Source organism: Rhinopithecus bieti, unplaced genomic scaffold (assembly GCF_001698545.2).
Source record: "Rhinopithecus bieti isolate Rb0 unplaced genomic scaffold, ASM169854v2 scaffold_41913, whole genome shotgun sequence".
Lineage (NCBI taxonomy): Eukaryota > Metazoa > Chordata > Mammalia > Primates > Cercopithecidae > Rhinopithecus > Rhinopithecus bieti.
Window position 1 is genome coordinate 1,565,010 of NW_016818964.1, and position 27,846 is coordinate 1,592,855.

The 27,846-nt window shown below is 52.9% G+C and overlaps 1 protein-coding gene across 2 annotated transcripts in view; it reads right to left on the bottom strand.

The window, feature by feature from the left end:
• ITPK1 (inositol-tetrakisphosphate 1-kinase) overlaps positions 1-27,846 on the bottom strand; it is a 182,341-nt gene that overhangs the window by 39,842 nt on the left and 114,653 nt on the right. For both annotated transcript variants that reach the window (XM_017857903.1, XM_017857901.1), the window contains one exon: positions 13,829-13,946. In XM_017857903.1, coding sequence (XP_017713392.1) covers positions 13,829-13,946 — 118 coding nt within the window. The remainder of the gene's footprint in view (positions 1-13,828; positions 13,947-27,846) is intronic.

Consider the following 27,846-nt stretch of genomic DNA (forward strand, 5'->3'; position numbering starts at 1 on the left):
ACATGAGGCTTGGGAGGTGTCAGGGTGGAATGATATGGTTTGGTTCTGTGTCCCCACCCAAATCTCATGTCAAATTGTAATTTCCAATTTGGGGGAGGGACCTGGTGGGAGGTGACTGGATCATGGAGGTGGATTTCCCTCTAGCTGTTTGTGTGACAGTGAGTTCTCAGGAAATCTAGCATGTAGCACTTCCCCTTTTGCTCTGTTTCTCCCTCTTACTGCCACGTAAAGACATGCCTACTTCCCCTTCACCTTCTGCCATGATTGTAAGTTTCCTGAGGCCTCCCTGGACATATTTTTTGTGCAGCCTGCAGAACTGTGAGTCAATTAAACCTCTTCATAATTTCTTCATAAATTACCCACTCTCAGGCAGGTTTTTTTTAATCCTTTTTTTTTTTTTCCCCTTGGAGACAGAGTCTCACTCTGTCACTCAGGCTGGAATGCAGTGCACAATCTCAGCTCACTGCAGCCTCCACCTCCCTGGTTCAAGCTATTCTCATGCCTCAGCCTCCTAAGTAGCTGGGATTACAAGCGCACATCACCATGCCTGGCTAATTTTTGTATTTTTAGTACAGACAGCGTTTTCCCATGTCGGTCAGGCTGGTCTGGAACTCCTGACCTCAAATGATCCATCTGCCTCGGCCTCTCAAAGTGTTGGGATTACAGATGTGAGCCACCATGACAGGCCTCAGGTAGTTCTTTATAGCAGTGTGAGAACAGACTACACCAGCCCTAGAGGAGCGCTGAGATCTGGGTCATCTTTGGGCAGACCACACAGCTTTGATGCAGAATTCTCACGTTTAGAATACAAGGCTAGATCTGGGGCTTGCCAGAACAAGTCCAGAGAAAACACAAAGGGAACATCACCCAGCCCTGACAGTGTTCTTGGCTGAGCCAGAGCCCCTGAGGCAGCCGAGTGAACTCCATGACAGAAACTTACCTGAATGCTGGAGGGGAGGGGAGAAAGGTGGAGGGCTCTGGCCTTTCTCCTTTGTTGACAAGGCCAACAAGTCTACTCCATGCCAGGTGGAGGGGGCCTGTACCACCCCATGCCCCAAAACAAGAAAGGCTCTCATGAAGAGGGACCATCTCTGTTCCTGGTGATAACTTGGCCTTTCTTACCTGCCTGGCCTTTGTCTGTGTTGTACCTGCCACCGGAATGCCCTCCCTTCTCATCTCTGCCTGTTGAAATGGAATCTTTATCACTGAAGCCCTGGGATTTGGCCCAGACTGGGGACTTATTACTGTTGGGGGCCTACAAGGGGTCCCTCTCTCACAGGTTTTTTTTTTTCTTTGAGATGGAGTCTCACTCTGTTGCCCAGGCTAGAGTGCAGTGGCATGATCTTGGTTCACTGCAACCTCCACCTCCCAGGTTCAAGCAATTCTCTTGCCTCAGCCTCCCGAGTAGCTGGGACTACAGGCATGTGCCACCACGCCCAGCTAATTTTTGTATTTTTAGTAGAGATAGGGTTTCACCATATTGGTCAGGCTAGCCTTGAACTCTTGACCTCAGGTGATCCACCCACCTTGGCCTCCCAAAATGCTGGGATTACAGGCATGAGCCACCGCACCTGGCCTCTCTTGTAGTTTTTCTTGGCCGCCGTGGAGACACCTGGCCCACCCTTGGAGCCCCCCAGCACTGTCCTGCCCTGTGAAGCTGGCACCACAGATTGTGGTTATGGCTTGTCCTGTGTTTCCTTCTCCTTAACTCATCCCAAACAACAATGCCTGCCCTGATGCCTGCCAATGTTCCCCCTCAATTTCTGACCTCCACCCCATCTCTTCCTGACCAGAGTTGCCACCCTCACCACACCCTTAGCATCTTTTCCTGAAGCCACAGCAGCCTCCCAGTGGCCTCCCTATCTCCCCCCACAGGCTAAGCAGAAACTGGCCCTGGAGGCCCTCGGGGCCTTGGTGTGGGGCTCTCTCCTGCAGCACCAATAGCCCCCATTTCTCCTGAACATCCTGCTCTCTCCCTGAAATGGCTCCTGCCTTCCTCTAATCGAGTCCATTATTTCAGAGCTGCTCTAAATACTACCTCTGCGAGAGCCCCACTGACAACCAGGACCACCCCTTCCTGTGGCCCTGAGCCCATGACCCCACGTGCCCCAGGCCTGTCTCCCATGGGAGTGGGATTTCTGCTCAGAGCCTCCCCCAGTGCATCTGTTTCTTACATATCTGATTCTTGAAAACGTTCTTCCCTCCTTTGCACACTTATTGAGCAGTTACTATGTTCCAGGCCCTGATCTGGTGATTCATGGTCCCCAAATACACACTCACCCCTGTCCTCAAGGCTGTCATGGTCAGGTGGGGAAGAGAGTCGGCAGCAGACAATGACGGAACAGGGGAATGAATGTGCTATGAGGGCAGCAAAGGGTCTGTGGGTAGGGAGGAAGGCACTCAGACCTACGCAGGGAAGGGAGTATGTGGCACAGAGGGCTTCTGGGAGGAGGTGGCCTGAGCCAAACCCCAAAGTTGGAGTTAGTCGTGGGGACCAAGAGTATTCCAGACAGGCAGAACACCATGGAAAAAGGCCAAGGGTGAAGAGGGGTGCCCCTGGGGTTCAGCTTGGCTGCAGTGTGGAGTGCAGGGGCAGTATGGCAAGAGACGCCGCCCAGGAGAGGGAGTGGGCAGGGGCGACATGCCCCAAGACACCCAGCACAGGTGACAGGGCCCGGAGAGATGCAATGATAGCAATCAGATTCCACTGAACTTAGAAGTACGCAAGGAAAAACCACTGTATTTACTCAGTGTGGCAGGCAGAATCTAAGGTGACCCCAAGATCCCCTGTGGCTGGGCGACACCCTGCATGATCGCCAGGACTGCATGCATGATGGATGGGTTCTCCTCTGGGACTCGGTTATGTTGCATTGCTGCCCTCAGAACAGGGAGATGGTCTGGGTGACTCTTAAGGCATCACACACAGAGCTTCTTCTCTGAAGAGGAAGCTGGAGATTCAAAGCACAAAGAGACTGGCCAGCTGTGGCCGCCTTGCAAGTAGAGGTGTACCATGAGAAGAAACGCAGGACCTGTAGGAGCTGCTGGCCAGCAAGGGCGGGAACCTCAGTCCTACAGCCACCAGGAACTGGATTCTGCCAACAAGAGTTAGCTTGGAGGTGGATTCCTCCTCAGGGCCTCCAGAAGAGCACCTGCCCCTGCGGACACCTTGATTTCAGCCTGTAACACCCTGGGCCAAGAGCCCAACCACACCATGTGGGCTTCTGACCCACCCACCTGTGAGATAATAAACAGGTACTGTCATAAGTCACTCAGTCTGTTGTCATCTGTCATGCAGCAACAGGAAAGTAACACATCCAGCTACTATCAGCTTTCAAGGGGGAAACATAATTGTGATACTTGGAGTAACTGGGGGGAAGGAGGGGGCATTTCGCCAGTGGCTACAGCCCCCTACCCTGCTCTCTGAAGGCATCTAAGAGACCCTACGGCCTTGCCACAGCTGCAACCTCCCTGCTAGCAGCTAGATCCTCACTTAGCTACCTGGTGACAGGCGAGCTGTGGACAGAAAACACTGGAGGACAGGAAGATAAGACAACAAATGCCACAGGTGCAACGTTACAGCCCAATACAACAAGCCACAGGCAGAGGAAGAGCAGGTTTCCTCAAAACCACGTGACTCAGCTAGTGATTCATTTCATCTTATGTGACCAGAGAGCTGTTTGTAACCAGAATGTCCAAAGCCCAGGAAAAGAAGAGCCAGACACTGGCCCAGACAGAGACAGACATTTCAGCGCCCGATGTCTGAGTCTGGCGGCGGTAGCTGGAAACGTGGGTAGACTCTGTGGCAGCTGCTCCCACTGATTTACAGCCCCTTCTGGGCCCAGGCAGACGCTCACTGTCCCCACTCAGCTCCAGCTCCCGCTCCCAAAACATGGCAGCCTTTTTACTTTCAAGACATTTTAAAAATGTTTGGAGGGCTCTTTCTGGTAGTACCTATTCTAAAAGCAAAACATCTTAGCTTGGCCCCAGAGCAAAGATGATGCTTACATTGATGAACCCATCCATAATTTTTAACAATGGGACAATTTTCTTCATACAAGAAGGGCTCTAATTAATCAACAAGACCAACAACTCAACTGAAAAAAAATGGGCAAACAACAGGCAAAGATTCGTTCATACAAGACATGCAAATGGAGCCAGTGAATCCACGATGGGACACTCAGTTGTGCCAATAATGACAAACATACATCAGACGAGCTGGGTATGGTTTCCGCAGGCAGACTGGCACCATCAGGAGTGAAATTTGCTCAAACTTTTTGAAGGACAATCCAGTGAGATGTGCCAAAGTGAGGAATGTTTATAACCTTTGGCTGAGAAATCCCACTTCTAGGGATTAATTATACAGAAATACTCAGGGAGCTGTTTACTACAGCCCAGTTCGTTTTAAAAAAAAAAATCCAAACAAGACTGGAATGACCTTACGGGTCCAATATAAATTAGGATTCATTCATTCATGTGTGGAAATATTATGCTGCCAGCAAAAGGGGCAGACCTGATCCCCCTCATCTTCATGGGCCGACATGGAAAGAAGCCAAGCAAGACACATGCTCAGGGGGGACAAAGAGCTGTATCAGGACGTGGGTAAAATGACCCTGTTTCTAAAATGCACACATTGCACCAGAGCCTACTGTAATGAAAAAATAAAATTAAAAGTGCACATATATCTCTACATGTATGAATAAGAAGGGTCTAGAAGGATAAGTTCCAAACTATGAACAGCGGCTGCCTCAGGGAAGTGAGGCTGGAGTTAAACAGATTCAAGAAGTACCAGCAATTAGGGCCCACACACTAATACAGGGAGCTCAAGAACAGACCTGTGCAGCGCCAGAAGCGAGGGCGGCCAGGAGGCACCCAGTCAGGGAATTCCTGAGTGTGTTGAGTGCAACAGTCTCTTAAGAGAAGCCCCAAAGAGAGGAGGGGACTCTATAGTTGATTGGATGGAAAAAGGCTAAATTCTGCAGAATTTCACTGATTCTATGGCATGTTTTCCATATTTTCCATCTCTGAAATTAAGATGTGTCTCATAATCGATATTTCACAACCTCCTTAGGATTTTTTCTTTTTTATAGAATATAAAGTATCAGTGCATCTTACAATCGGTGATGAAATTCAATACACTGCCCTGGACTAAAGATTCATATTAACACATTACTAAGGCTCTGAGAAGTCCTGCAGCAAATAAACATGTAATCCTGATTCTCCAATATATCTGACACTTTTCTCTTTTCCTTATTTTGCCTTTCCCTTTGTTCACACATGAGATTATGCTGACACTCCACAAGGTGCCACCTGGTGCCCTGTGGATGTCTGCAAAGCTGCAAGGGGATCCTGTCACTTTCCAGGGTAACTGGGGTGGTTGGGACACAGCTCTTACAATTCTGTATGATGACTGTCCGGTAAATACCACAGTAGTAATGGCAAGACCCATCCATGGATGTTACAAGAGAAGGGCAAAGGTATGAGAGAGAGTCTGCGAAGAATCTTCTTAGAAGGCTCTTGGCCGGACGCGGTGGCTCAAGCCTGTAATCCCAGCACTTTGGGAGGCCGAGACTGGCGGATCACGAGGTCAGGAGATCGAGACCATCCTGGAGAACACGGTGAAACCCCGTCTCTACTTAAAAAAAAATATAAAAAAACTAGCCGGGCGAGGTGGCGGGCACCTGTAATCCCAGCTACTCGGGAGGCTGAGGCAGGAGAATGGCGTAAACCCGGGAGGCGGAGCTTGCAGTGAGCTGAGATCCGGCCACTGCACTCCAGCCTGGGCGACAGAGCGAGACTCTGTCTCAAAAAAAAAAAAAGAAGGTTCTTGCCAACTACAAAGTAAAACATAGAAATGTAGAGTGGAGAAGCCTGGTGGACTTTAACCAAATAACTGCTGCTGAGCAGACAGAAGACATCGTTGTCCTCATGCGCCTCCTGATATGACACACTAGGGAGGGACTGGCACTGCTGGGTGGTGTTCCTGCTGAAAATGTATGACCTTGACCTAGTCACAAAAACACCAGATAAACCCGAATTGAGGGACACTCCACAAAATAAACAGTCGAGGTTCTTCCAAAGTGTCAAGGTCAAAACCTGAAGCTCCATCCCAGATGGCAGGAGACCACAGAGAGCAACAGCAAGATTGGATCCTGGACCAGAAGATGGGTATTAGTGGGACAACTGGGGAAATTTGAATTCATTGAGGCCTTTCAATTACTGAATAGCTATCAATGTGATCTTCCTGGTTTAGATAACCACGGTCAGACAGGATGTTAACACTGGAGAAAGCTGTGCAAAGGGTATATGGGAACTCTGTGTACTATCTTTGCAACTCTGTCAACATTTCTTAAAAATAAAAATTACACTAAACATACCTGTGCAATGTGAACTTTATTACAATAAATCTAGAATACATCATCTAGTAGCCAATAAAGAGATTTTTATAAGCCCACTTGTGTTACATGATGGGTCACCCTGAAGACATTCTTGTCTGGGGAAATGAACCTAGGCTACAGATGTGCAAACACGGGGCTGGGCGTTTGGGCAGAATGGACAGAGGGGAGCAAATGCCTCTCAGGGTCTGGTCTCATGGGGGTCACTGCAGGCCTACCATCAGGGCGCCAGGGGCTGCTGCCTTTAGCACTAAATGCAAGTTCAGAAACACAGGATTCACAGGGTCACAGCACACAGGGTGTGGTCTGAAACTCACAATGCACTGTCCGCCCAGGTGGAGGGGCCTTCTTGTTTTGCTGGAGAATGGGTCCCTGCCATGGTCTTAAAGGCCCAGCAAGGTTAAGCTCTGAGTGAACAGACAGGAACATTCTTCCCTAGATGAAGGTGCATCTCTCCTGCAGGGTGCCAGCCAGCCTCCTGAAGAGCTCAGTTCACTCCTGTGAGTCTCTCCTGGGAGCCTCCAGACCAGTGCCCTGGGCCACAGTTGTGGAAATGAGGAGCTCGGCAGAGAACCCAGCAGCTGTTTCATCTCTGCCAGGGCCCTTAGGAGGCCTGGGCCTGACAACCTCTCCAGAAAAAGCTGATCCAGGCTCCAGGGCCACTGTCCTCCAGGCACAACCCCCAGCCCTGGTGGGACAAAGGGGTGAGGCTGCCAGAGGAAGAGTGGGGAGGCTCTCATTACTCTCCAGGGACCCCCCGACACCCTGCTGCAGCTAGGCCAGGGAAGAGATGGCACGGAAAGTGCCGCGAGTAGGCCTGTGGGCCTGATGTGGACCTGGCTTTGGTTGTGGGGGTGCAGAAAAAGGGACGGGGTAGGGTGAACCTGGGGGCATGCTCCCTGAGGCCCTGTCCTGACCTGAACATCTCCTGGCCTCTGCTGCCTCAACTGAGAGCCTGGCCGGCACTCAGTTGATGCTTCCAGGATTCCCGGGTCCCTGAGGGCTGACACAGCCTCATCTTAGAATGTGAATGCGTGGATGGCTGCACAGGTGGCCCCTGGCTCCAGAGGACAGGAGCAGACCACACGGAAGGGTCAGCCAAGGGCAGGGAGATGGGAGGGATTCTGAGAATCAGCTGTAAAAGAGATGTTTGTTGTAAGGGAACAGGGTGAGCTTTGGCATCAACACAGAGCTCAGCTTGAAGATGCACCAGCTCTGAAACCTCAACTAAGTTACCACAACCCCTCTAAGGTTCCACACCCCCATCTGTAAAGGGGGAACCCTGCAGCTGGGGGAAGGAGCAGCTTCGAGCACAGGAGGAGCCACCTTCGCAGGCCAGACCTGGTCCCACATGCTCTGGGGCACCATTTCCTCCTCACCCCACGACTCCCGGACTGGGGGAGGGCACTGGCCTCCACACGGCACGTGCCAGGAAGGAGGCTCATGTGGACTCAGACCAGGGCTGGCCTCGGTCCCAGCTGCACCTCATGCCGGCGAGGCACCTACCCGGCCTGGTCCACAGCTGGCACTCAGCTGCCCTGGGGCATGGGAGCCACAAGCACGATCCTGCTCTGCAGAGCCTCCCCTGCACCCAAAGGGCGGGTCTCAGCCTGGGTGGCGGCAATAGCCGATGTGAAAACAAAAACAGTGGTGCTCCCACACATCGCCTAAGTCCAGGAAAGGGAACCACAAGCCAAGCGCCTCCCCCGAGAGGCCTCTACCTCCCTGGCACCCTGTTCTCCCTCATTCTGGATCCCTCAATTGGGCACGCTGTCCCCTCACCTCAGCCCCACGGTCTGGGCAGGCTGACACTGGGGGAGGCATGGGCAGGTACACACGGAGGGGTTGCTCTGCCCAATCTGGGGTGGCGCCACCACTTGAGATGACCACTCAGCACGACCGAGGCACTGGCAACCCACTTCCCAGATGAGCGAACAACTCAGGGGAGAGTGACTGGCCCGGTCCCCCGAGGGGCCAAGATTGGAAGCCTCGTTAGCAACAAGGTCCTTCTTTCCTGCCATCATGTGTGGCTGCCCTCAAGTGTCATTTCTTGGACCCCAGAGGGCACCCCCAGGGACGATGGCCATGCCACCAGCACCAGGAGAGCCTGGGCAGAACTCACCTGCAGGCACACAGCCCCAACCCTACCTATCTTCGCCTCAGTCCCTCTCCCATCAGCCACAGGGGAGCTAGGGGCGTGGGAGGGGTACACAAAGGGGTGAGAGGCTGGGCTTGAGAACCACTGGCTAAGAGCAGACCCACACTGTGTGGGTTCTGATCCCAAATCTGCCCCCAGTAGCTCTGTGACCTTATGTAACTTAAGCTCAAAGCCCCTCAGTATCCTCACCTCTAAATTGGAGGTGATAACAGAACCTTCCTCATACGGTCATTAAGTGGATTAAATTAGCTACTATCTGTAAAGTATTTAACCCAGTGCCTGGCACGCTAAGCACCTGCCTAAGCGTTGACAGACGCACAGCTCGGAGAGGCCACACAATGCGTGGTGGGGTGGGGGGGGGGGGCAATGGGCAGGGTCTGAGGCCTTGACTCCAAACCCCCACCCCACTGCAGCTCCCCGAGGGTTGACAGTCAGTTCCTGCCTCTGGGAGCAACTCCCCACCAATCACAAACACCCACCTGCAAGGCAGAAGCTTTCTGGGGAATTATTTCTCCAGGCTCTAAGGAATGTTACTTTCTCTTTGCTTGGTATCTACAGTACTCAATTTCAACCCAGCTTTCAAATGGCCTCTAAGATGAGCCCTGATTAAATTCTCATAAAACCACAGGCAGAAGCATTCAATCTGTGGTATGCACCCCTGTCCCCAGGGAGGCCTGGGATCCCAAACAGGCCATCTGTCACCCCTAGAGCAGATGTGTGAGAGAGCTTCTAAGAAAAGGAGAACAGGAGAGCCCGTCACCCCAAAGCAGTCAGGGCTTTCAAGGACCTCTCCAGCCTGTTGCCCAATGGTCTGAGACCTGCTGTCCCTGCAGACAGGGACACAAACCCATGCCTTGCAATTACGGCCCAAGTGCCTTCTCACACATGGTGCCTTCTCAGCCAGTTCGGGAGCCAGCAGGAGCCTTGCCCAGAATCGCTCAGCCTGGGGTGGCACAGCCACGCCTTGGCCTCGGGGCTTCCATCTCTGGACCCTGGCCCTGGGTGGCAGAGTGGGCTGCTGATGGGAGAAAGAGTCTGCAAATTCAATGTTTGTCACTGCAGCCTCCTCCCTCCCTCCCCAAGGCCTGCACCAGGGAATGCTTAATTTCTAGGAAGAATTAAGTGCTTGGTTTGAATTGAATCTAAGCTCACTGCTGCCTGTGCCTCTGCCTAGTGGGTGTGGGTGTGGGGAGGAACGTGGGTATAGGTATAGGCATGGCTGCCTCCCAGAAGCAGTCACCTATGAGGGAAAGTTGGAGCCCTGGCATGCTAGGGTGGGTCATTCTGCAAGCCAGGATGCTGGCTGCTACAGGGAGGGGACTGCTGCCGAGGTCACAGACTGAGGCCAAAGCCCCAGCCAGAGGAGAAATTCCAAGGTCGTTCAGTCATGGGAAAGGTAGGTCCTCAGGCAGGGACCCATGTTTTGGAAGGTGACAACATGGAAGACTGCTAGTGCTCCCGTAAAACTCATTCTAGCCCTTCTTCCACAGTGATAAAACCTGAGTTCTAGCTGGGCATGTGGCTGCTCAATTTCCCAACTTCCTTGCAGCTTAGGATGTGACTAATTCTGGCCAATGTTGGTCCTGTAGCTTCCAGAACCCCTCCTTAAAAGAGAACTAGGCCTTCTTCTCATTTGCTTCCTTTTTCTTAGTCGTCCTCTCCATCCTAATCTTGGATATGAGGGCTGGAAATACAGCCATCACCCAGGACCAGATGGGCAGACTACAGAAGAATAAGGAGCTAGAAGGAGCCAGGGTCCCAGCCCTGTACCCATGCTGGATGGCCTAACTCCGGGCTTTTACATCAGAGAGAAAGGAAGTTCTGTCACATTTAAGCCACTGTGATTTTAGGTCTGCTGTTAAAGTAATTTGAATGCTAACTGATACTAAGTGGGTGGGTTTGAAGCTGCCAGAGCTGAGGCAGAGAAATGACCCTGCTTCCCCTCCAGGCTCTGAATGAGACAAGGATGAGCTCTGGGAATGTGGAGCTGAGAAGGCAGTGACCTCACAAAGGCTGCCCGGAGACAGCAGGGCTGGGAGATCCCAGCAGCAGGCCTCATCTGTCTCCTGGATGCAGAGCTGGGGTGGGAGAGGCCCTCCATGGCTGATGCTCTGCAGGGAGACAGATGGCCCACCTAAGCACAGACCCTTATCCAAGGGCTCTGCCTGCTATTCCTGGGAGAGCCTCCCTTTGTGCCATGGCCCAGCTGCCCAACCCCACTGCAAAGCAGGGGCTCTGGTCATCTCCCTCCCCCTGCTCATCAATGAGGATCCTAGCAGTCCTGAAGCGCCCACCCATCCCCCACCGGGAACAGAGCTGCAGCTCTATTTTCCCTGCAGCTGTCCAGATTCTCTGAAAACAGAGACAGCAGCCTTAGTGCCAGGGAGGGCGACAACCGGAGGAAGTCTCGCCAAGCCCCTTCTTCCAACACAAAAGCATGTCACTGGATTGCTGTGATTATCTGAGGGAACTTCAAGGGTAATTATGGCCATTTACAGTATGCCTGAAAGGGCTGAGTGCCTCCAGGAACAGCAGGGAGTGGAGGAGGGGGGCCCAGGGTATGCTTCTCAGGAAGGCTCTCCGCCTCTGCAGCTTGTGGGGGCATGCAGCAGGGACCCACCCAGCAGTGCTGGTGAATGGACAGCCACTGGGAGTCAGGAAAGGGCTCCAGGAAGTCCCAGCCTCTGACGGCCCTCCTGGAAGAATACAAGCCCAGGCATGGGGTGCATGATAAGGAAAATCCAGGGTGCAACGTTCATGGCCCACCCACCCTACACTTCCTGCTGATCTAGAACCAAGCGTGTGTTAGGGTTTGGTCAATAGCTCTCTCTCTCTGGACCTGTTGGGGACTGGGCCCTCTCCTGGAACACCCACAGCTCTCCCCCTTACGCGCAGCTCCTGAACTTTCTAATCTCCCAATGAACTAGGACATACCCTGCTTGAAATTCCTGACCTGATTCCTAACTGCCTCCAGGAGAGGCCCAATTCCGAGCCAGGCAAGGGGGCAATGGAGGTACCTCCTGGGCCTGCCTCTCGGCATGTGACTTCCTACGGTCCACCTCATCATCACTGGGTTCCTGCTTCCTGAACACAGCATACACGCTCACACCCCGGGCCCAGGCTCACTCTTGATCCCAAAGCCCTGGTCTTCTACTCCTAAAAATCTAGGATGTGAAGACTCAATTAGGATGCTGGGGTCCTGCCATCATGGTGGGAGCAGCTGGAGCGGTTGCTGTTCCCGGGTGACCCAATGGGCCAGTCCCATGCTAAGTGCTCTGCAGACATCATCCCAGGTATCCTGACCCCTGACCCCATGGCTGAACCAAGTATCACCCACATCTTCCAGAACACCAGCAGAACTCAAACGATTGATTTGATTGAGACCACGTGGCTAACAAGAGCCCAGACTGGGACCTACAGGCAGGCTGCCTCCCTCCAGAGCCTGTGCCTTAGGCTCCAAAACGCCCTTCAGCAGCACCGTCTTGAATCCCATCCAAACTTGTCACTCTCCAAATGGACTTGTCCGGGACACGAGATGCGGCTGCTGGTCTGCCACCTTCTTCCACTAACTGGGCCTTCTCATGTTCTAATACAGCCTTCTGCTCTTCACACAGGCAGTGTCCAACAAGCATACCTTCTGGAAAGAGGCTGACTCCCTTACCCAACATTTGACCAAACCTTCACCCATGGCAGACTGAGATGAAGGTGACCCCAGAAGGGAATGTACAGCTCTTTCTTCCCATCTGGGATTCTGGATGGCTCCAGGAAGACAGTGCAAAGGGAGGGGAAGTGCACAGCAGAGGCCAATCACTCCAGGCCCAGCAGCAAATAAACGTTGCTGGCGTGTGCTAAGAAAGCCTGCCCACATGGGGCACCAGGACAAAACCCCCATTCTCTGCACCCACCAATGTGTCAGGCATTCTGGGAAAGAAGCCTCAGGAGCCCTTCCAGGACAGCCAGATCCAGCAGTCAGCTCTTCTGCAGGGCACATTCCTTAGAGAGGGAACCAAGGACTCACCCATTCTCCAGGCCAGGGTCCTCAGTGGTACCCATTTCAGGTTCTTCTAGATCCAGGGCCCTCTGGCCATGGACATGAAAGTCAAGCTCAGGAGTAGGGGCCAGGGAGCCTGAGTCAGAGAGACCTGGCTGGATGCTGGCCCAGCCACCTGAATGTTGTGTGACATGGCACATCTGCTAACCTCTCAGAGCCTCTGGGATTCATCTGTAAAATGGGAAGGCTTATCATGCCCACTTCTAAGTGTACCAAAAGGGAGAATACAAGGAGAGGGCCCAACCCAAAGGCAGGAACACAACACATACCCAATAAGTGGTGGTCTCAGACTCCCATGCAGATGGTCTGCCTCTGGAGTTGTGAGCCAAAAGGTACCCGCTGGTCCCACCAGTCACCATCACAGGAAATTATGCTCAAGGCCAAGTCACCATTCAGGTCAGCGTTCAAGGCAGCCAAGTTAGGCCTCAATCATGGTCTGTAGGGCAGGGAGCAGGGGCTGCCTCCTTGACCCCAGGATAAATCCTCACAATGCCTGAGGGTCCAGGCCAAGCACTTTTCCTTAAAATTAAACAAGAGCTCTCAGGAGGGCACACTTGGACCAAGCAGTGAACTAAAAGGTTACTGTTAACAGGAGTCTCTCCACAAAGTCTTTCTCACATAAACACCTTGAGAATGCAGCCTTGAGTTCTCTGGCTCTGCCTGCCCCAGGGGTGAGGAGGGGTCGGGGTGAGTCCTCAGGGACAGGAGCCTGCAGTTGGCAGGGGAGGCGCTGCAGCGAAGAGGGAGGCCCCTGCCCTCCAGAACAGAGTGGACCCGTGAGGTCCAGCAGCCACATTACATCTCCACGTGTTTGATTTAAGGCCTTCAGTTTCTGTTTGTGCCCTCTGCCCAGTTACATAACTCCACTCGCCTGCCTGCCGCTGAGCTGTCTACACACACTCCTGCTCTCCAGCCACTGTGTTACCGGGACACTTCAATGTCACCCATGGGTTCAACATAACAAAACAAAACCCTCAGAACCCCTTTCCGCAAGAGCACCCTGAGGCTTTCATTTCCTCACTGCTGGTCACAGGAGAATGCAAGGACTTCCCCAGAATGACTGCCCCATGGAATTCAAATGCTTCCTGCCCCATGGAATTCAAATGCTTCCTGCCCCAAAGTGCTTAAAAAGACAAAACCCCTCTCTCTCCACACCACAGGCCGTGGCCACTTTGTGACCACAAAGATGGCCGCCTGCCACGGATGTGGTGCCACACGTGTCCCTACCTTCCATGTAGGCCTCAATCTTCCGGATGAGCTCGTAGGACTTGGAGCGGTCGAGCAGGGTTCTGATGGCAGGAAGCGGGTCCAGGACGATGGTCTCAGGGTGGGCATCGATGTACTCCTGAAAGGGAAGCACGCTGCTCTGGTTAGAGTGGGCGAAGGGCCAGGTAGCATTTCACCCCTCGTGCCCTCTACACATCCATTCTGTCCTACCCGCCAGCCCTGGCTTTGGTGGAGGGTGGTGCATTCCAGCACTGGGGCATTGCGAGCAATCACCCGGAGATCTGAGAGAGAGGCCTGACCAGGCCAAACTCAGAAATAGAGTGCCACGCGGAAGACAGCAAGGAAACCTCAACCAGGCTCAGGGCAGGCTGCCTGACTCCGCACAAAACCTCACCCGGAAGCAGATCCACTTCAGGCGCTGGCTCCTCTGGGAGTGGCGGCCCCGTGCCCCACACTGATAGGGACTCTGAGGCAGGGCCGGGAGAGGGGGATGAGGCCAGGAGTCATCAGACTGTCTGTGGGAATGTGTGGCGGAGAGAAACATGCCACAGGGTGGGCACCGGCCACCCGGCACTCCTCAAGTACTGCACCTCCATACCTGCTAGCTTTGGGATAGGCACGAAGAAAATGCAAGAGAACCCGTGACAAAAACCAGTCTCTAAGGAACTTACTATCTTCTTAGGGAAATAACCCTTACATGCGGGGAAGACACTGTTGTCCAGAACAGAACTCAATAAAATAACAGGCAGAATCCCACACCACCCTGGGGGGCCAGACCAACCCGAGCTGACATAGCAAAGGAGCCCACCCTTGCTCTCAACCTCCATGATTCTAAGGACAAAACTGGAACGCTGGCATGACGAGTGGGGGATCTCAGGGAAAAAGCTGGCCTGAAGAAGGCCTCAACCAGCTGCTGCGGGTTGAACTGTGTCCCCCAAATATACGCTCAAGTCCTAACCCTTTGGCACTTGTGAACGTGGCCTTATTGATAAGGAAACAGGGTCTTTGTGGATGGAATGGAGTTAGGACGAGGTCATGCCGCATGTGGGTGGACCCCAATCCCCTGGCTGGATTTCTTAGGAGAGAAATCTGAACACAGACACAGGGAGGAGGCCGCATGGAGACAGACAACTGCAGTGACGCACCTACAAGCCAAGGAGGGCGGAAGGTGCCCACCCCCACCAGAAGCCGGGAGAGGGGCAGGGAAGCTTCACCCTCAGGGCCTCGGGAGGGAGCCACTGCTGACGCCCTGACTGGAGCTGTTGGCCCCCAGGGCTGGGAGATTCCCGCAGTGTTAAGCCTCCCAGTTTGTGATATTTGGTTACGACAGTCTGAGGAAACGGACACACCAGCGTGATTCCTCCACCCAGCCAGCCCCCTGCCCTCCGTTCACCCATTCCGCAGCCTGTCAGTGAGGTCTGCACAGGCCGGGGAAACACACCCCAGTGCTGCCTTCCTAGTGAATATTATGGACAGAAGGAAACAGTCATTTAGAATTACTTTTCTTCAGTGAACTTATTTTGGTCCTAGTGACCACTTGTTAAGCCAAAAGCCACTTTTAACACAAAAACCAGAGACTCATATTCCCACTTCTGCTCTGAAATCGGTCTCTCCTTGGATTTCGCGGCAGAGTGTCTGGCCCTGGGCTCCTTTCCGTCTGTCGGTCTGAAGGTTTAAAGACTTCCTCTGACCTCAGCGTGGCTGGCATAACCTAGGGGAGGCCTCGCGTGGCGTTCCAGTCCTCACGCCTGTGACTGTCCTTACCCCTTAGCCATCCTCTCCCTGCACACAAGTGTGAGGACCTAGATGTGGGGCAGGAGCGTCACAGCTCCCTCCAGTTGTCAGCAAGCCACTTGGCCACCAACCTGCTGCCTGTAGACAGTGGACCAGGCACTGATGCGGGAGAGCCCACGTCGGCCCCCCACACAGAGCGTGGGGACTAGCCAAAGCGTCTCCTTAAGGAAGGTTTTATGCAGAGCTGCCCTGGGGCCAAGCAGCCACGCCCAGTGCCTCTCACCTGACAGTCTCAGCCTCACCCAAGCACCTGCACCTGATCCCTCATCTCACCTGGGGGCTCTCCATGGGCAACTACCCCTCTCGGCACCATTCCGTCATCAGAGCCTGTCCTTTCAAACGCAGTCCATGCTTCCACGAGAGCAGGTCACTCATGAGGCCCTCCCCACCGAGACTCACACATATGTATGAAATCATATTCATAGCACAACATTAATAGGTGCAGTGGCACAAGCCCGTGGTCCCAGCTACTTGGGAGGCTGAGGTGGGAGGATCACTCAGGCCCAGGAGACTGAGGCTGCAGCAATATACAATGATGCCACTGCACTCCAGCCTGAGCAACAGAGTGAGAACCTGTCTCCAAAAAAAAAGAAAGAAAGAAAAAGAAATGCCAATATTAAAAGGTCATCCACTCAAGAGACTTCACATCCCTGACAGTGCTCTGGGCATTATGTGGGGTGCAGCAGATACTTGGATGATCAAAAGCCTTCTCCGCTTCACCTCACCAGATCTATAGTCCTGGCCAGCAAGTTCATGTCTTCGGTTATGAGCTAAAGGCACTTGGCTGTCCTCATTCCCCTACCCTAAACACACCAGGAAGAAGAAGCCTGGTGTAGTGGGAAGGCTGTGTGACCAGGAGTCAAGAAACCCAGGTGCCCGGTGTCATCACCTCTCAGAGTCACCGCTGGGCAAGTTGCTTGGCTTCTCAGCATCTCAGTCTCCATATCTGTGACATGAAGAGTACTGCAGATGCCCTTAGGGTCTCTGTAAAGATGGCCTCTAGTTTTAAGGGTATAAACAGACTGAGTAAATGAAGAGTGTATTTGTAAAGGTAAACTTGAAGGCTGCACAGGAGAGCTGTTCTAGAACGGGACGGACCACTAGCTAGAGGCATTCCAGGTAACGGGAGGGTCACCCATGCATTTGCTGCCTTCTTTCCAAAAGGGGGCCAACAGCGGAGCACATGGATGGGACGAGTCAATTCTCCCTCAGCAACTGAGGCTGCTTAGAACACAGACATGCTCCTTCCTCCCCTCAAAGTTCCAAGAACAGTCTCCGCTCAGTTCTGAATAAATGAGGGCGATTCTGATTCCATGTTTATGCGTTAGGACAGTGACCTTTAAAGAGAGAACTCAGATTCATTAAGACATGAAGTTAAGCCAAACTCATGAGGAAAGAGGCTACATGAAACCAAAGGGAAAAACATCTGACAAGCAGGCGCCAACAAGCTTTTGACTGGGGATGAAAGCATCGGTATTAACAGAAGAATTCTTCCTAAACACGATCTCTTCTAGGATGGGGACAGAGAGGGCAAAGAGTTTTTCCAGTTACCTCGCTATCCACAAGCAGACTTTGTGCCAAGTTTTCCAGCTTATCTATTATACTGAGGGCCTCGTGCATTTTTCACAGGTCTCTTAGAATTACCAATCTGCTGGGTGGGTGAGCACCCTGCACCATTTATCACCACTAAGAGGAAGAAAGGCACAGCCGTCTCCACAGCAAATGGTAAGCACGTGTTCCCTCGCAGGGTCTGCTGGCTAAAGGACACCAAGAGTGGGATCCTGGAGCCAACAAGGGCAGCCTGGCTCTAAGTAGACATTCAGCCCTCGCCAGGATGAGGGCTGGAACACACCTGGGGCAGAGCATCATGGTGCCTGCCCACAGCACAAGCTCCCTCAGGCTTTTTAGAGGCCCCAAGCCCATGGCATGATGCCAACAGGGACAACCGGCCCTTTGCTAAGCTGTCACTGAGAATCTGAGCAGAACGAGATGAACGTCAGAGATACTCTTTCCTCCTCCATCCTCACAGGCAGGAAATGAGCAGGGGGTGAGACACAGGGATTTGCTCCTTCTAATGGAAAATGCTGTCAGAGTCCTGAGTTCAGATTCTGCCTCTGACATTGAGTCTGTGTCTGGAGTTAACCCTCTGAGACTCGTCCTGGGTAAAGTCCATTCTGAATAAAGCCTACCCGAGGTAGCTGCTGTGGGCATCATGGAGATCACGGATGCAAAAGGAGTTTGTAGACACAAAAATGAAAGGATTCTCATTACCCTGCAACACCTAGGCTCCTAGGGCCAAACCTGACACAAGGTCTCGGCTCACCCTGCCTTGCCCCGTGCCGCTGACCCCAGGGGAGCCAGCTGTGCCCATGGAAGGGGGCTGTGGTTCTGGCCCATGCCCACCCTCCTGCTGATGCCAGGGGTGCAACGCAACCCCCCACCTCCAACCCCACCAGCAGCCAAGGCTCCAGGCAGTGACCTTCCAGGGCATTCATTTTTCAGAGATGCAACTCGAAAAGGACTTACAGATTAAACAGGAATCTGGGATGCGTTTCAAAACAATCCAGGTCGGGGGCAGGGACAGAAGTAGGTGAGGGACAGATGAAATGAGAGTGGCTGCAGCTGCTGACGCATGAGGCTGGGAGGTGGTACCTGGGAGCACGTTGCGGCATTCTCTCTTCTCAAATATTTTTAATTTCCCATAACACAAAGTCTTGGGGGGAAATGGGAGGCAGGTAACCAGATCTTCCCCTTCTACCCTGCACCCCTAGGTGTGCCAGAAATGGATTCAAACACCAACACTATCTTTCAAGAAGAAACAAGAGCCAGCTACCCAGATGGGAAACACAACGAGAGATTAATTATAGTAAGGATAACAATAATAAATAAAAATGATCATTATCAGTAATCATTTAAAAATAAAGGCAGTGGCCACTTACCTGGGACTTGCTATATGCACACTGCTGGACAAAAGCGTTTTCAAAAGCACTGCTTCTTTCAATATAAAAACCCTATTGGGTAAAGGCCCAAACTATAAAACTTTTAAAAGAAAACACAGTCATAAATCTTCGTGACCTTGGATTAAACAACAGTTTCTTAAATGTGACCCCAAAAGTGCAAGACAGAAAAAGAAACAGATGAAGTGGACATCATGGAAACTGGAAACCTCTGTGAGTTCCGGCCCCCATCTGCCCTAGGCCTGTGCTCTGAGGAGAGGCTGTGCGTGGCCCACCTGCCAGAGGCCCAGGGGCCTGGACTGACCCCCTAAGCCAGCAGGGACGGCCACGCGCAAAGCAAGTCCTGACAGGTCTTGCAGCACCTTCCCATATTTGGGGGTCCCCCACAGCACAGTGAGGGTGGCAGGGCTTCTCCCCATTTTTCTCAGGACCCTGAGACTCTGAGAGGTTTTGGTCAGAGACAAAGTCCCGGGATCTGCCCTGCCCATCCTAACAGCTTGCGCCTTCCTTCACTCAGGACCCAGGGGCTGAAATTCTGTCCACTGGGCTGCATGGCCTGAAGGTAACCTCCATGGCAGGGCTGGGAAGGTCCTGCTCCACACGTTGCTTAGGAAATCTCTCCTCCAGTGGGTAGGGAGGCTGGAAGGGAAGAAAAGACTCCACACAGAGCCTGGAAACCTCTCCTCCTTGCTGGGCCTCAGCTCCCTTCTCTGTAGAGTAAGGGTTGATGGCGTGAAGGGGCTGCATGCCAGGGAGCTGGAGGCCTCCAGGCCCGGTTAACTGGGCCTTCCTCATTGTGAACCTGGGCCTCACCTGTAAATGGAGATTGTACTTGTTCCTACCTCATAGGATTTTTATTAAAAACAGCCTGATTGAGATATCATTCACACACTATGCAGTTTACCCCAAAGCAAGGGTTTTTGGAATATTAACACAGTTGTGTAAACGATCAGCTCAATTTTAGAACGTTTTCATCCTGTCAGAAGGAAATCCCATTCCCTTTCACTCTCAGCCCCAAGTCCCAGCCTCTGGCAACCACACGTCTACTTTCTATCTGGGTAGATCTGCCTATTCTGGACATTTCCTTTAAGCGAAGCCATGAGACACGTGGTCCTTCGTGACTGGCTCCTTTTGCTCACACCGTGTTTTAAAATGCATCCTTGTGTGCGGCAGTGCTTCATTCGTCTTTAAGACCAAATAGTGCTTCACAGCATGGGGGTAGCGTCTTTGGTTTGTCCATTCATCACTGGATAGAATTTGGGTTGTTTCCACTTATTGGCTATTAGGAACAATGCCGCTGTGAACACACGTGTATAAATTTTTGTGTGAACATACGTTTTCACTTCTCTTGGGTGCATAAATTGAAATGAAAATACAAAAGACCCCAAGGTTTGGCTCTTCAGGCATGGATGTTTTAAATCATGATCATAATGATCCACCACAGTATACAAGTGTAGCACTTTTCTGGTTCAACATGGGCAGTCACACAAAATATTGCATTTGATTCTCAGAGCAGCGCCATGGTTTACAGAGCAAACGCCTCTGTTTTTATTCGAATTTTATAAATAAAGAAACCAAGTCTCTGAGAGGCAGTGTGACTGGCTCAAGGTCAAACACAACCAGCTGGGGGGCTTTGCCAGGATTCAAAATCAGCCGTTCCCGTGGCAAACCCCAGACCACTGCAGTGCACCTGGTCACTTACAGAAACACGGGCTCTATGACTGAACCTCTGTGAATCCCCAGAAAGGCTAGGGAGCACCTGAAAGCTGAGCACTAGTGAACTCGACATATCACAGTGGCTCATGGTGGCTCACGCCTGTAATCCCAGCACTTTGGGAGGCTGAGGCAGGGGGGTCACCTGAGGTCCGGAGTTTGAAACCAGCCTGGCCAACACAGGAAAACCCCCTACAAAAATACAAAAATTGCCGGGCGTGGTGGTGCACGCCTGTAATCCCAGCTACTCAGGAGGCTGAGGCAGGAGAATCACTTGAACATGGGAGGTTGCAGTGAGCCAAGATCACACCACTCCACTCCAGCCTAAGTGATAAAATGAGACTCCATCTAATAATAATAATAACAAAACAATAATAAAAGGCTATTAAACAATAATAAAAGGGATTACGGTGGCTCACACCTGTAATCCCACCACTTTGGGAGGCTGAGGCGGGAGTATCACAAGGTCAGGAGTTCAAAACCAGCCAGTTTGAGACCAGCCTGGCCGACATGGTGAAACCCCATCTCTACTAGAAATACAAAAATTAGCCGGGCATGGTGGTGGGTGCCTGTAATCCCAGCTACTCAGGAGGCTAAGGCTGGAGAATCGCTTGAACCTGGGAGGCAGAGGTTGCATGAGCCAAGATTGTGCCACTGCATTCCAGCCTGGGTGACAGAGCAAGAATCTGTCTCAGGAAACAAACAAACAAACAAACAAACGGCAAGCACAGGCTTGAACGCCAGCGTGGGCCTGCCTGGAGTTTGCTTCTCGGGACTCCAGCTTTCCACGGGGAATAGATCAAGCATCAGAGGGGGCACAATTCCGTCACCTCCACCATGGCCACAGCAGCGTTGGCTGGGGATAACAACAGCCTCCTGTACTGAACTCAACAGGATTCTAGAATCCTGACCACCATCTGGCTCCAGAGGGAGCTACGGGTCGGCACCAAGGCAAATCCAGCGTGCCACGCCCAGAGGAAACTTCCCGGCCGACTCGAGGATCCACTGCATCAGGGCCTGTGTGTTCAGTTAACACTCGGCCACCCCATTAACACCAGTGAAATTACTTCCTTATGGCTGTTAAAAGTACTCCTAGGGGCTTTCATGGGAATGGAAGTGATCCTGGGCTCATTTAGCACAATCTCACTCCCCTGACTCCTCCTGAGAGCACAGCCAGGCCCAGCTGAGGGCCACAAGGCCTGGCCTTTCCACCAGCTTCTCTGTACCCAGCGCCAAGTGAAACCCTGGAAGTCTCTGGTTCCTGAAGCCTTGGCATCTTGACGGGGGTCCTGCCAAGATTCCAGGGTGAGTCATAAACATGCTCACCAAGCACAGGTCACAGACCTATATACCTTGCAGGAATGGACACATTTCCCCTCAAAACAACCCTATGTAGATTCCGTTAGCAGCTCCATTTGACAATCAAAGAAACTAGGCCCAGCCAGGTGCAGTGGCTCATGACTATAATTCCAGTACTCTGTGAGGCCAAGGCAAGTGGCTTGCTTGAGTCTGAGAGTTCAAGACCAGCCTGGGCAACATAGCGAGACCCTGTGTCTACAAAAAAATTAAAAATTAGCCAGGTGTGGTGGTGTGCACCTACTCAGGAGGCTGAGGTGGGAGAATCATTTGAGCCGGGAAGTTTGGGGCTCCAGTGAGCCGTAATCACGTCATTGCACTCAGCCTGGGTGTTACAGTGAGACCCTGTCTCAAAATAAAATAAAAAGAAAAAAGAAAACAAAGTAGGGCTCAGAGCACCTAGTGGGTGGCCAGGGCTCTCCCTGCCAGGAGTGGCCAAGATGGGGTCCGAACCCAGGGCCTCTGGCTCCACAGCCCTCCAGTCAAAGACCCAAGGCATAGAAGGCCTGGTGAAATGAAAAGCATCTCAACTCTAACTAGGGCCAGGGTTGCTCAGCAGCATTTCAGGGGAAAGGGAAGCCTTTCTCATGTTCGCTACCCCAAGGCGAGGCCGCCAGCCTGGCAGTCCAGGGAGGCCGGGCGTGCTCCATCTGGGGTCAGCATGAGGTAGAGCATCCAACAAAAAACAGTAGGTCTAGTTTGCAATTTCCTTTCCCAGACGGAAAGGCACAGAAGGTCAGAACTAGCAAAACCCAGATGGACCCTTCGTCCACCCCCCCAACTTTTCGGAAAGGGAAAAGGAAGTGGCAGTGAGGCCAGGGTCACAAGGGAGCGTGGCAGAGCTAAGATTGCAGCTCCATCTCCACTGTTCCTCCCAACCCACGGTCCTCACTGGTTCCTTGTTTTCTCAAAGCCACAGCTGGACCAGAGGCTCTGCTTCTCTTCCCAGCCCTGAAGCAAGACGGATGTAAGCAAATGGAAGACACACACCCCTTAGGACAGTAAATACGTGACATAACTGAAGGCCACAGTCCACAGGACCTCTGTGAGGAGGGTCCGCATGGCACAGGGGGAAAAGCGTGTCAGGGCCAGCACTGCACTTACGTACAGGAGGGCTCCCAGGGCAGCTGCTGAATGAAGGAGTGGCCCCTGCAGGGGGAGGACTAACAGATACACCAGTGTCAAGAGCAGTTGTACTTTTGAAGGCAGAAAGTGTGGTTCTGCAGAAAGCAAAGCCTCTCCCTGGGAGATCAGGTCACATGCGGATGGGGGCGGGGGCAGGGGCAGGTAGGCTAAGCAATGCTTTCTGGGAAGGACAAGTAATGAACTCTCTTGGCAGACCACTGCAACCGTGAAACTAACCCCTGCTGATTAACTTGTCATCAACCAAGGCCAGCCGAACATCCCCCAGGCAAAGCCTTCCTGGCACCTCCCAGAACACCTGCCTGTTGATTACAGCTTACAGAAAACCACACACCACAGACAGTCCTGGGAAATCCACACTAGGCCTGGGTGCAACAGAATGTGCCAGGCGGCCAGGCTGGCATAGGGTCGGAGTTGGAGATGCATGCAGGTAAACCTTGGAGGTGGGCTCCCAAGAGCCAAAAGAAGGTTGCAGCAGCATCCATTGTGCGCTGGGACAGGACCATCAAGCCTAGTTACCCAAGGTGCCATTCACAAAGCCTACCACTGGATTGTGCAGTGTGCAACCTATGTAACAGTCTCTGACAGTCAGCCAAGGCTTCTGCCTGCCCGTCACTGTCAGATAATCTTTTTCACAGTCCAGCTGCACCTGGCTAACTTAACCCCAATGCATGGGTCCTAGGGCACTGTGCAAGTTGAAACAAATGCCAAGTCAAGAAACTTGGGTTACAAGTCCGAGAACTGCCATTCACTTTATGTGTGTTTCTGAAAGTCACTTAAGTTATCTATATCTCAGTTTCCCATCTGTAAGATGCGTGGGCTAGAATAACTCACTTATAACATCCTTTCTGCCTCTTAAGTTCTAGATTATTTGATTCTGTGATGTGAGGAACAAACCAAAAACAGAGCTGTTAGGTCCCCGAATGGAGCCAGATGCCCCCCAGGCCCAGAGACATTCAAACACAGGAGCCAGGGAATGCTGTCCTCAGAGCACAACCACGGCACGGTCACTGCACGCACCCCAGTCGCCTGCAAGCCAGCGAGATCCATGCCCACCACAGGTGAGGGAGGGAAGCTAGCTGGACGCATACCCTGATGGGCCGTGGACAGCTGCGCGTTGGCGACAGGCACCGACCACTAGCCCAGGCAAAGCTGTCCTCTGAGGCTGCGGTTCCCTGCGGTCTGTTTCTCCTGGATTCAGTCCTAGTGTGTGAGGGCATTTCCTCACTCCTTCTTTCCTAACTTTTCTTTTTTTTTTTTGAGACGGAGTCTCGCTCTGTCGCCCGGGCTGGAGTGCAGTGGCCGGATCTCAGCTCATTGCAAGTTCCGCCTCCCAGGTTTACGCCATTCTCCTGCCTCAGCCTCCCGAGTAGCTGGGACTACAGGCGCCCGCCACCTCGCCCGGCTAGCTTTTGTATTTTTTAGTAGAGACAGGGTTTCACCGTGTTAGCCAGGATGGTCTCGAACTCCTGACCTCGTGATCCACCCGTCTCGGCCTCCCAAAGTGCTGGGATTACAGGCTTGAGCCACCGCGCCCGGCCCTTTCCTAACTTTTCTAAAACGGCCCCTTGGGAGAGTTGAGCTCTCCCATCAGCAGACACTTGGGTCTTAAGCAACCCTCATTTGTATTCCAGAGAAATCTCCCACGTCTGAGCACTCAGCCTGAGGCCTCCCAGACAGTACAAGAGCAGAAAGAGTGGCAGCCTCTGAGAAGCACATGTGTGAGAATGCGTGTGTGTGAGAGTTTGTGAGTGAGTGCGTGTGTGTGTAAGAATATGTGAGTGTGTGTGTGTGTGCGCGTGTGTGGTGATGGATGTCACCTATTCACAATCAAGCAATCGCATTCTCCCCACCCTCCCAGAGGCTACTAAGTGGCAGCCATGTGGCTGAGCAAAGGAGAGGCGTGGGACTGACCAGCAAAAAAGGAGCAGGGAAGTGTGGGTGTGGGGGGCACAGGGTTGGGGGCTGGGGAGGAGCCTGCTGAGGCTGGTGATATAAACCACAAAGGGCCACAGGCATGGGCCGGGGGAGAAAGGGCACTCCAAGCAGAGGGGACAGCAAAAGCAGAGGTCTGGGGTGGGGGAGCCCAGCACATTTGCAGGCCTGCCGAGGGCCTAGCAGGGCTGGGGCGGACGGCAGTCTCAACATGAAAGGTGAGGACAAGGTAGAGAGCAGGAGACGGGTCAGCTGAGGAAACTGACCAGCTGGTCAGTTTGGACCTGACTCTAAAGCAACAGGGTCCTGAGCCGGGAAGTGACAAGGACAGCGATGGGTTATGGAGTGACCAGTCCAGCAGCCTGCAAGGCCACAGGATGGAGCTGGGGAGGGATGCGGTCTTGGTGGTGTGTCAGATGTGGTGCTGGCCTTAGGGGTATGTGTGCTGGACCTTGCTGTTCAGGAAGAACTGATAGGCTGCCTTCATCTTTTATACAGTGATCTCTGTGATTTGGTAGAGCTGGCAAAAGGAAAACTCTGATGCAATCTGCCTCTAGGCCTATTAGCTCCTGCGAGCCAATATTTAAACCCCTGAGCTCAGGCTGGGGTGGTCAGACATGGAGTGCAGAAGAGAAAAGTGAAGCGTGAGAACACAGCACCAGACGGGGCAAGATGGCCCAGACTCAGGGTCTGGCCAAGCCAAGTGAGGCAGCACCCTTCCCAAGGCCTAGAGCTCCCCGCGGCAAAACCAACAGGCAAGAGGAGGAGACTGCCAGGATCCTGGCACCCTCCAACACTGTGACTCCATGCCAAGGTCAACTGATTAGAGACGCTTCCGAAGGTGGTGGAAAAGGGACCAGTCCTTAGTTGGTGGCAGTGTAACGGGCACTGCTTCTGCAGAGAGAAACTGGACAACAGCCAAAACTCAGAATGCACAAACTCAGCATCCCGATTCCTAGTTGTTTATCCTACAGAATTTCTCACCTGTGTACCCAAAAATACATGTACTAGGCTATTCACTACACCATGCTTCTAAAACATGATCAGAAACGCCCTAGGTGTACACCAGTAGAGAGCTGGCTTGGTAAAGGAGAGGAAGGCCATTTAACAAGCAGCCATTAGAATGAGGCTGCCTGCAAAAGACTAAGATGAGATCACTTCCAGGGCATACCGTACAGCCCCATTGTACAGGGGCTGTGTAGCAAGGAAGACTGTCTGTGTTCAGTCCCACAGAACCCCCTGGAAAGGCTCCAGGCCACTGGAACCGATGGCTGCCCCCCAAGAGGGGAAGTGGCTGGCTGGGCAGCAGAGGGACTTTGTTCACAAACTTATTCCAAATGCACGTGCCAGCTCGTTCAAGACTGCTGAGAGCCCAGCAGTGGTGCACAGGGCAAGCCACACTTAGGATCCATCAGACTCACAGTCCATGTGCAAGCTGGTCAAACGCAGTGTCCCAAGCCCAACAAGGGGTAGGGGAAACGCTAGAGCCCTGGGAAGGGCTGGGGAAGCTTCCCTGGAGCAGACACCAACAACAACCCATCCCCTCCCTGATGAACAGAATGAATATAGAATAAGGGATTCAAAGCAACCAGGCTCCAGCCTCCAGGGTCAATGAACTGTACATGATTCTCCATTCCAGACTGGGGGAAGACATTAAAAGGGGCTGTGTGGGGTGGAGCAGGGCAGGGGCCTGAGCACCCAGACAAACAGGGCACCCTGAATGTGATTCTGCATGCAGACCCCACTGTGTCTCCTGTGGCCTGCAGGTCACAGGCACTCCCATCCTGAAGGTGGGTGCCACCCACAATGGTCACTTCTGGTCATCCTCCCACTGGGGCTACTGAGGCATTACAGTGTCATGCACCTCACTTAGCCGCCTGGCACGTGGTGTGAGCCATGGCTGGGAGAAACCGCAGGCTCTCTGGGAGAGAAACCGTTGTTCAAGAGCCAGCAGAAAGACCCATGCAAAACAATGGTTTTCAGGCCAAAACATAACCCTGACCGCTACAGAGGAGAGGGCTGGAAGGAAACAGAACACTATTATTTGGAGACAGCAAATGCCCCCTTTTTCCAGGCCTGCCACTGAAAACAATACCTCCCCTCTCTCCCCAGATTTCACACCAAACTTTTATGAGCTTTCTCCACCTTCTGTCAGCGGGAGGCAGGCAAGGTGTCCAGCCAGAGCTATTTCCCTGACAAATGTCACATGCTCTCTGTCACAGCACCATCGTACTAGTCAGGTCCTCTAGGCGACCAGGGAAGGGAAGGATCCCACAGGATAAAGGGACAGCTGTGATTTCCACACAGATGGAGCCGGAAGGGGTCGGTCACCTGGCCCACTGTCACAGCTACCAGCTGAACGAGAGGAGGACAAGAAAGGGGCTGCCTGCCCAAGGTCACACGGAGCTGGGTTCCACCAACCTCAGCAGCAGCCCAACACCCCCTAAGCGCCTGTCTGAACACCTACACGCATTCCCACGCACCTGCTCTGGTGGGCCTGTGCAGCGGCCCCTCCCCTGTGTACAGTAACACACAGGAGAGCAGCTTCCCTACATCAAGGCCAAAGGTGACATGCCTGCTGGAGCCCCACCCACCTCAACCTGGCCCACAGTCGCCTGGCTGAGTCTGACTTTCAGTTCCCAGAACAAGCCAATGCCTCCTGGCAGCCCACGGATTCCCATGCCTTGTCCATGTGATGCATTGCTGGGTTTGCAAACATGACTCACAGCCAGCAGGGCTTACAAACTAGTGTCTGCAGGGAGAGAACAGTCATCCAGAATCAGGGCACAGTTTGCGGCGGTGCTGCTGACCTAGGCCAACTGGGTCACTGAGGCCAGAGGACCCCTGGGCTCCTCACCTCTGCATCCAGCCACCCTAGTCTTCTAGTTTCTGGTGCACGCTCTAGGTGCACAAGAAGAGAGACAGCTCCTGCTGCCAGGGGTGACCTGGCTACGACATCTACCCTGTGGATGACACTGGCCTCTGTTCCACATGTCAGCCATCCTCTTCAGTGGCTGTGGGCATGCTCAGAAGTGGGAGTCGTCCTGCTGCCCCGGGAGCTCCTCCTTGACCTCTGACTACTGCAATGGGCGGGGCTCCTTCCTCCTCAGAGAGCTTGGG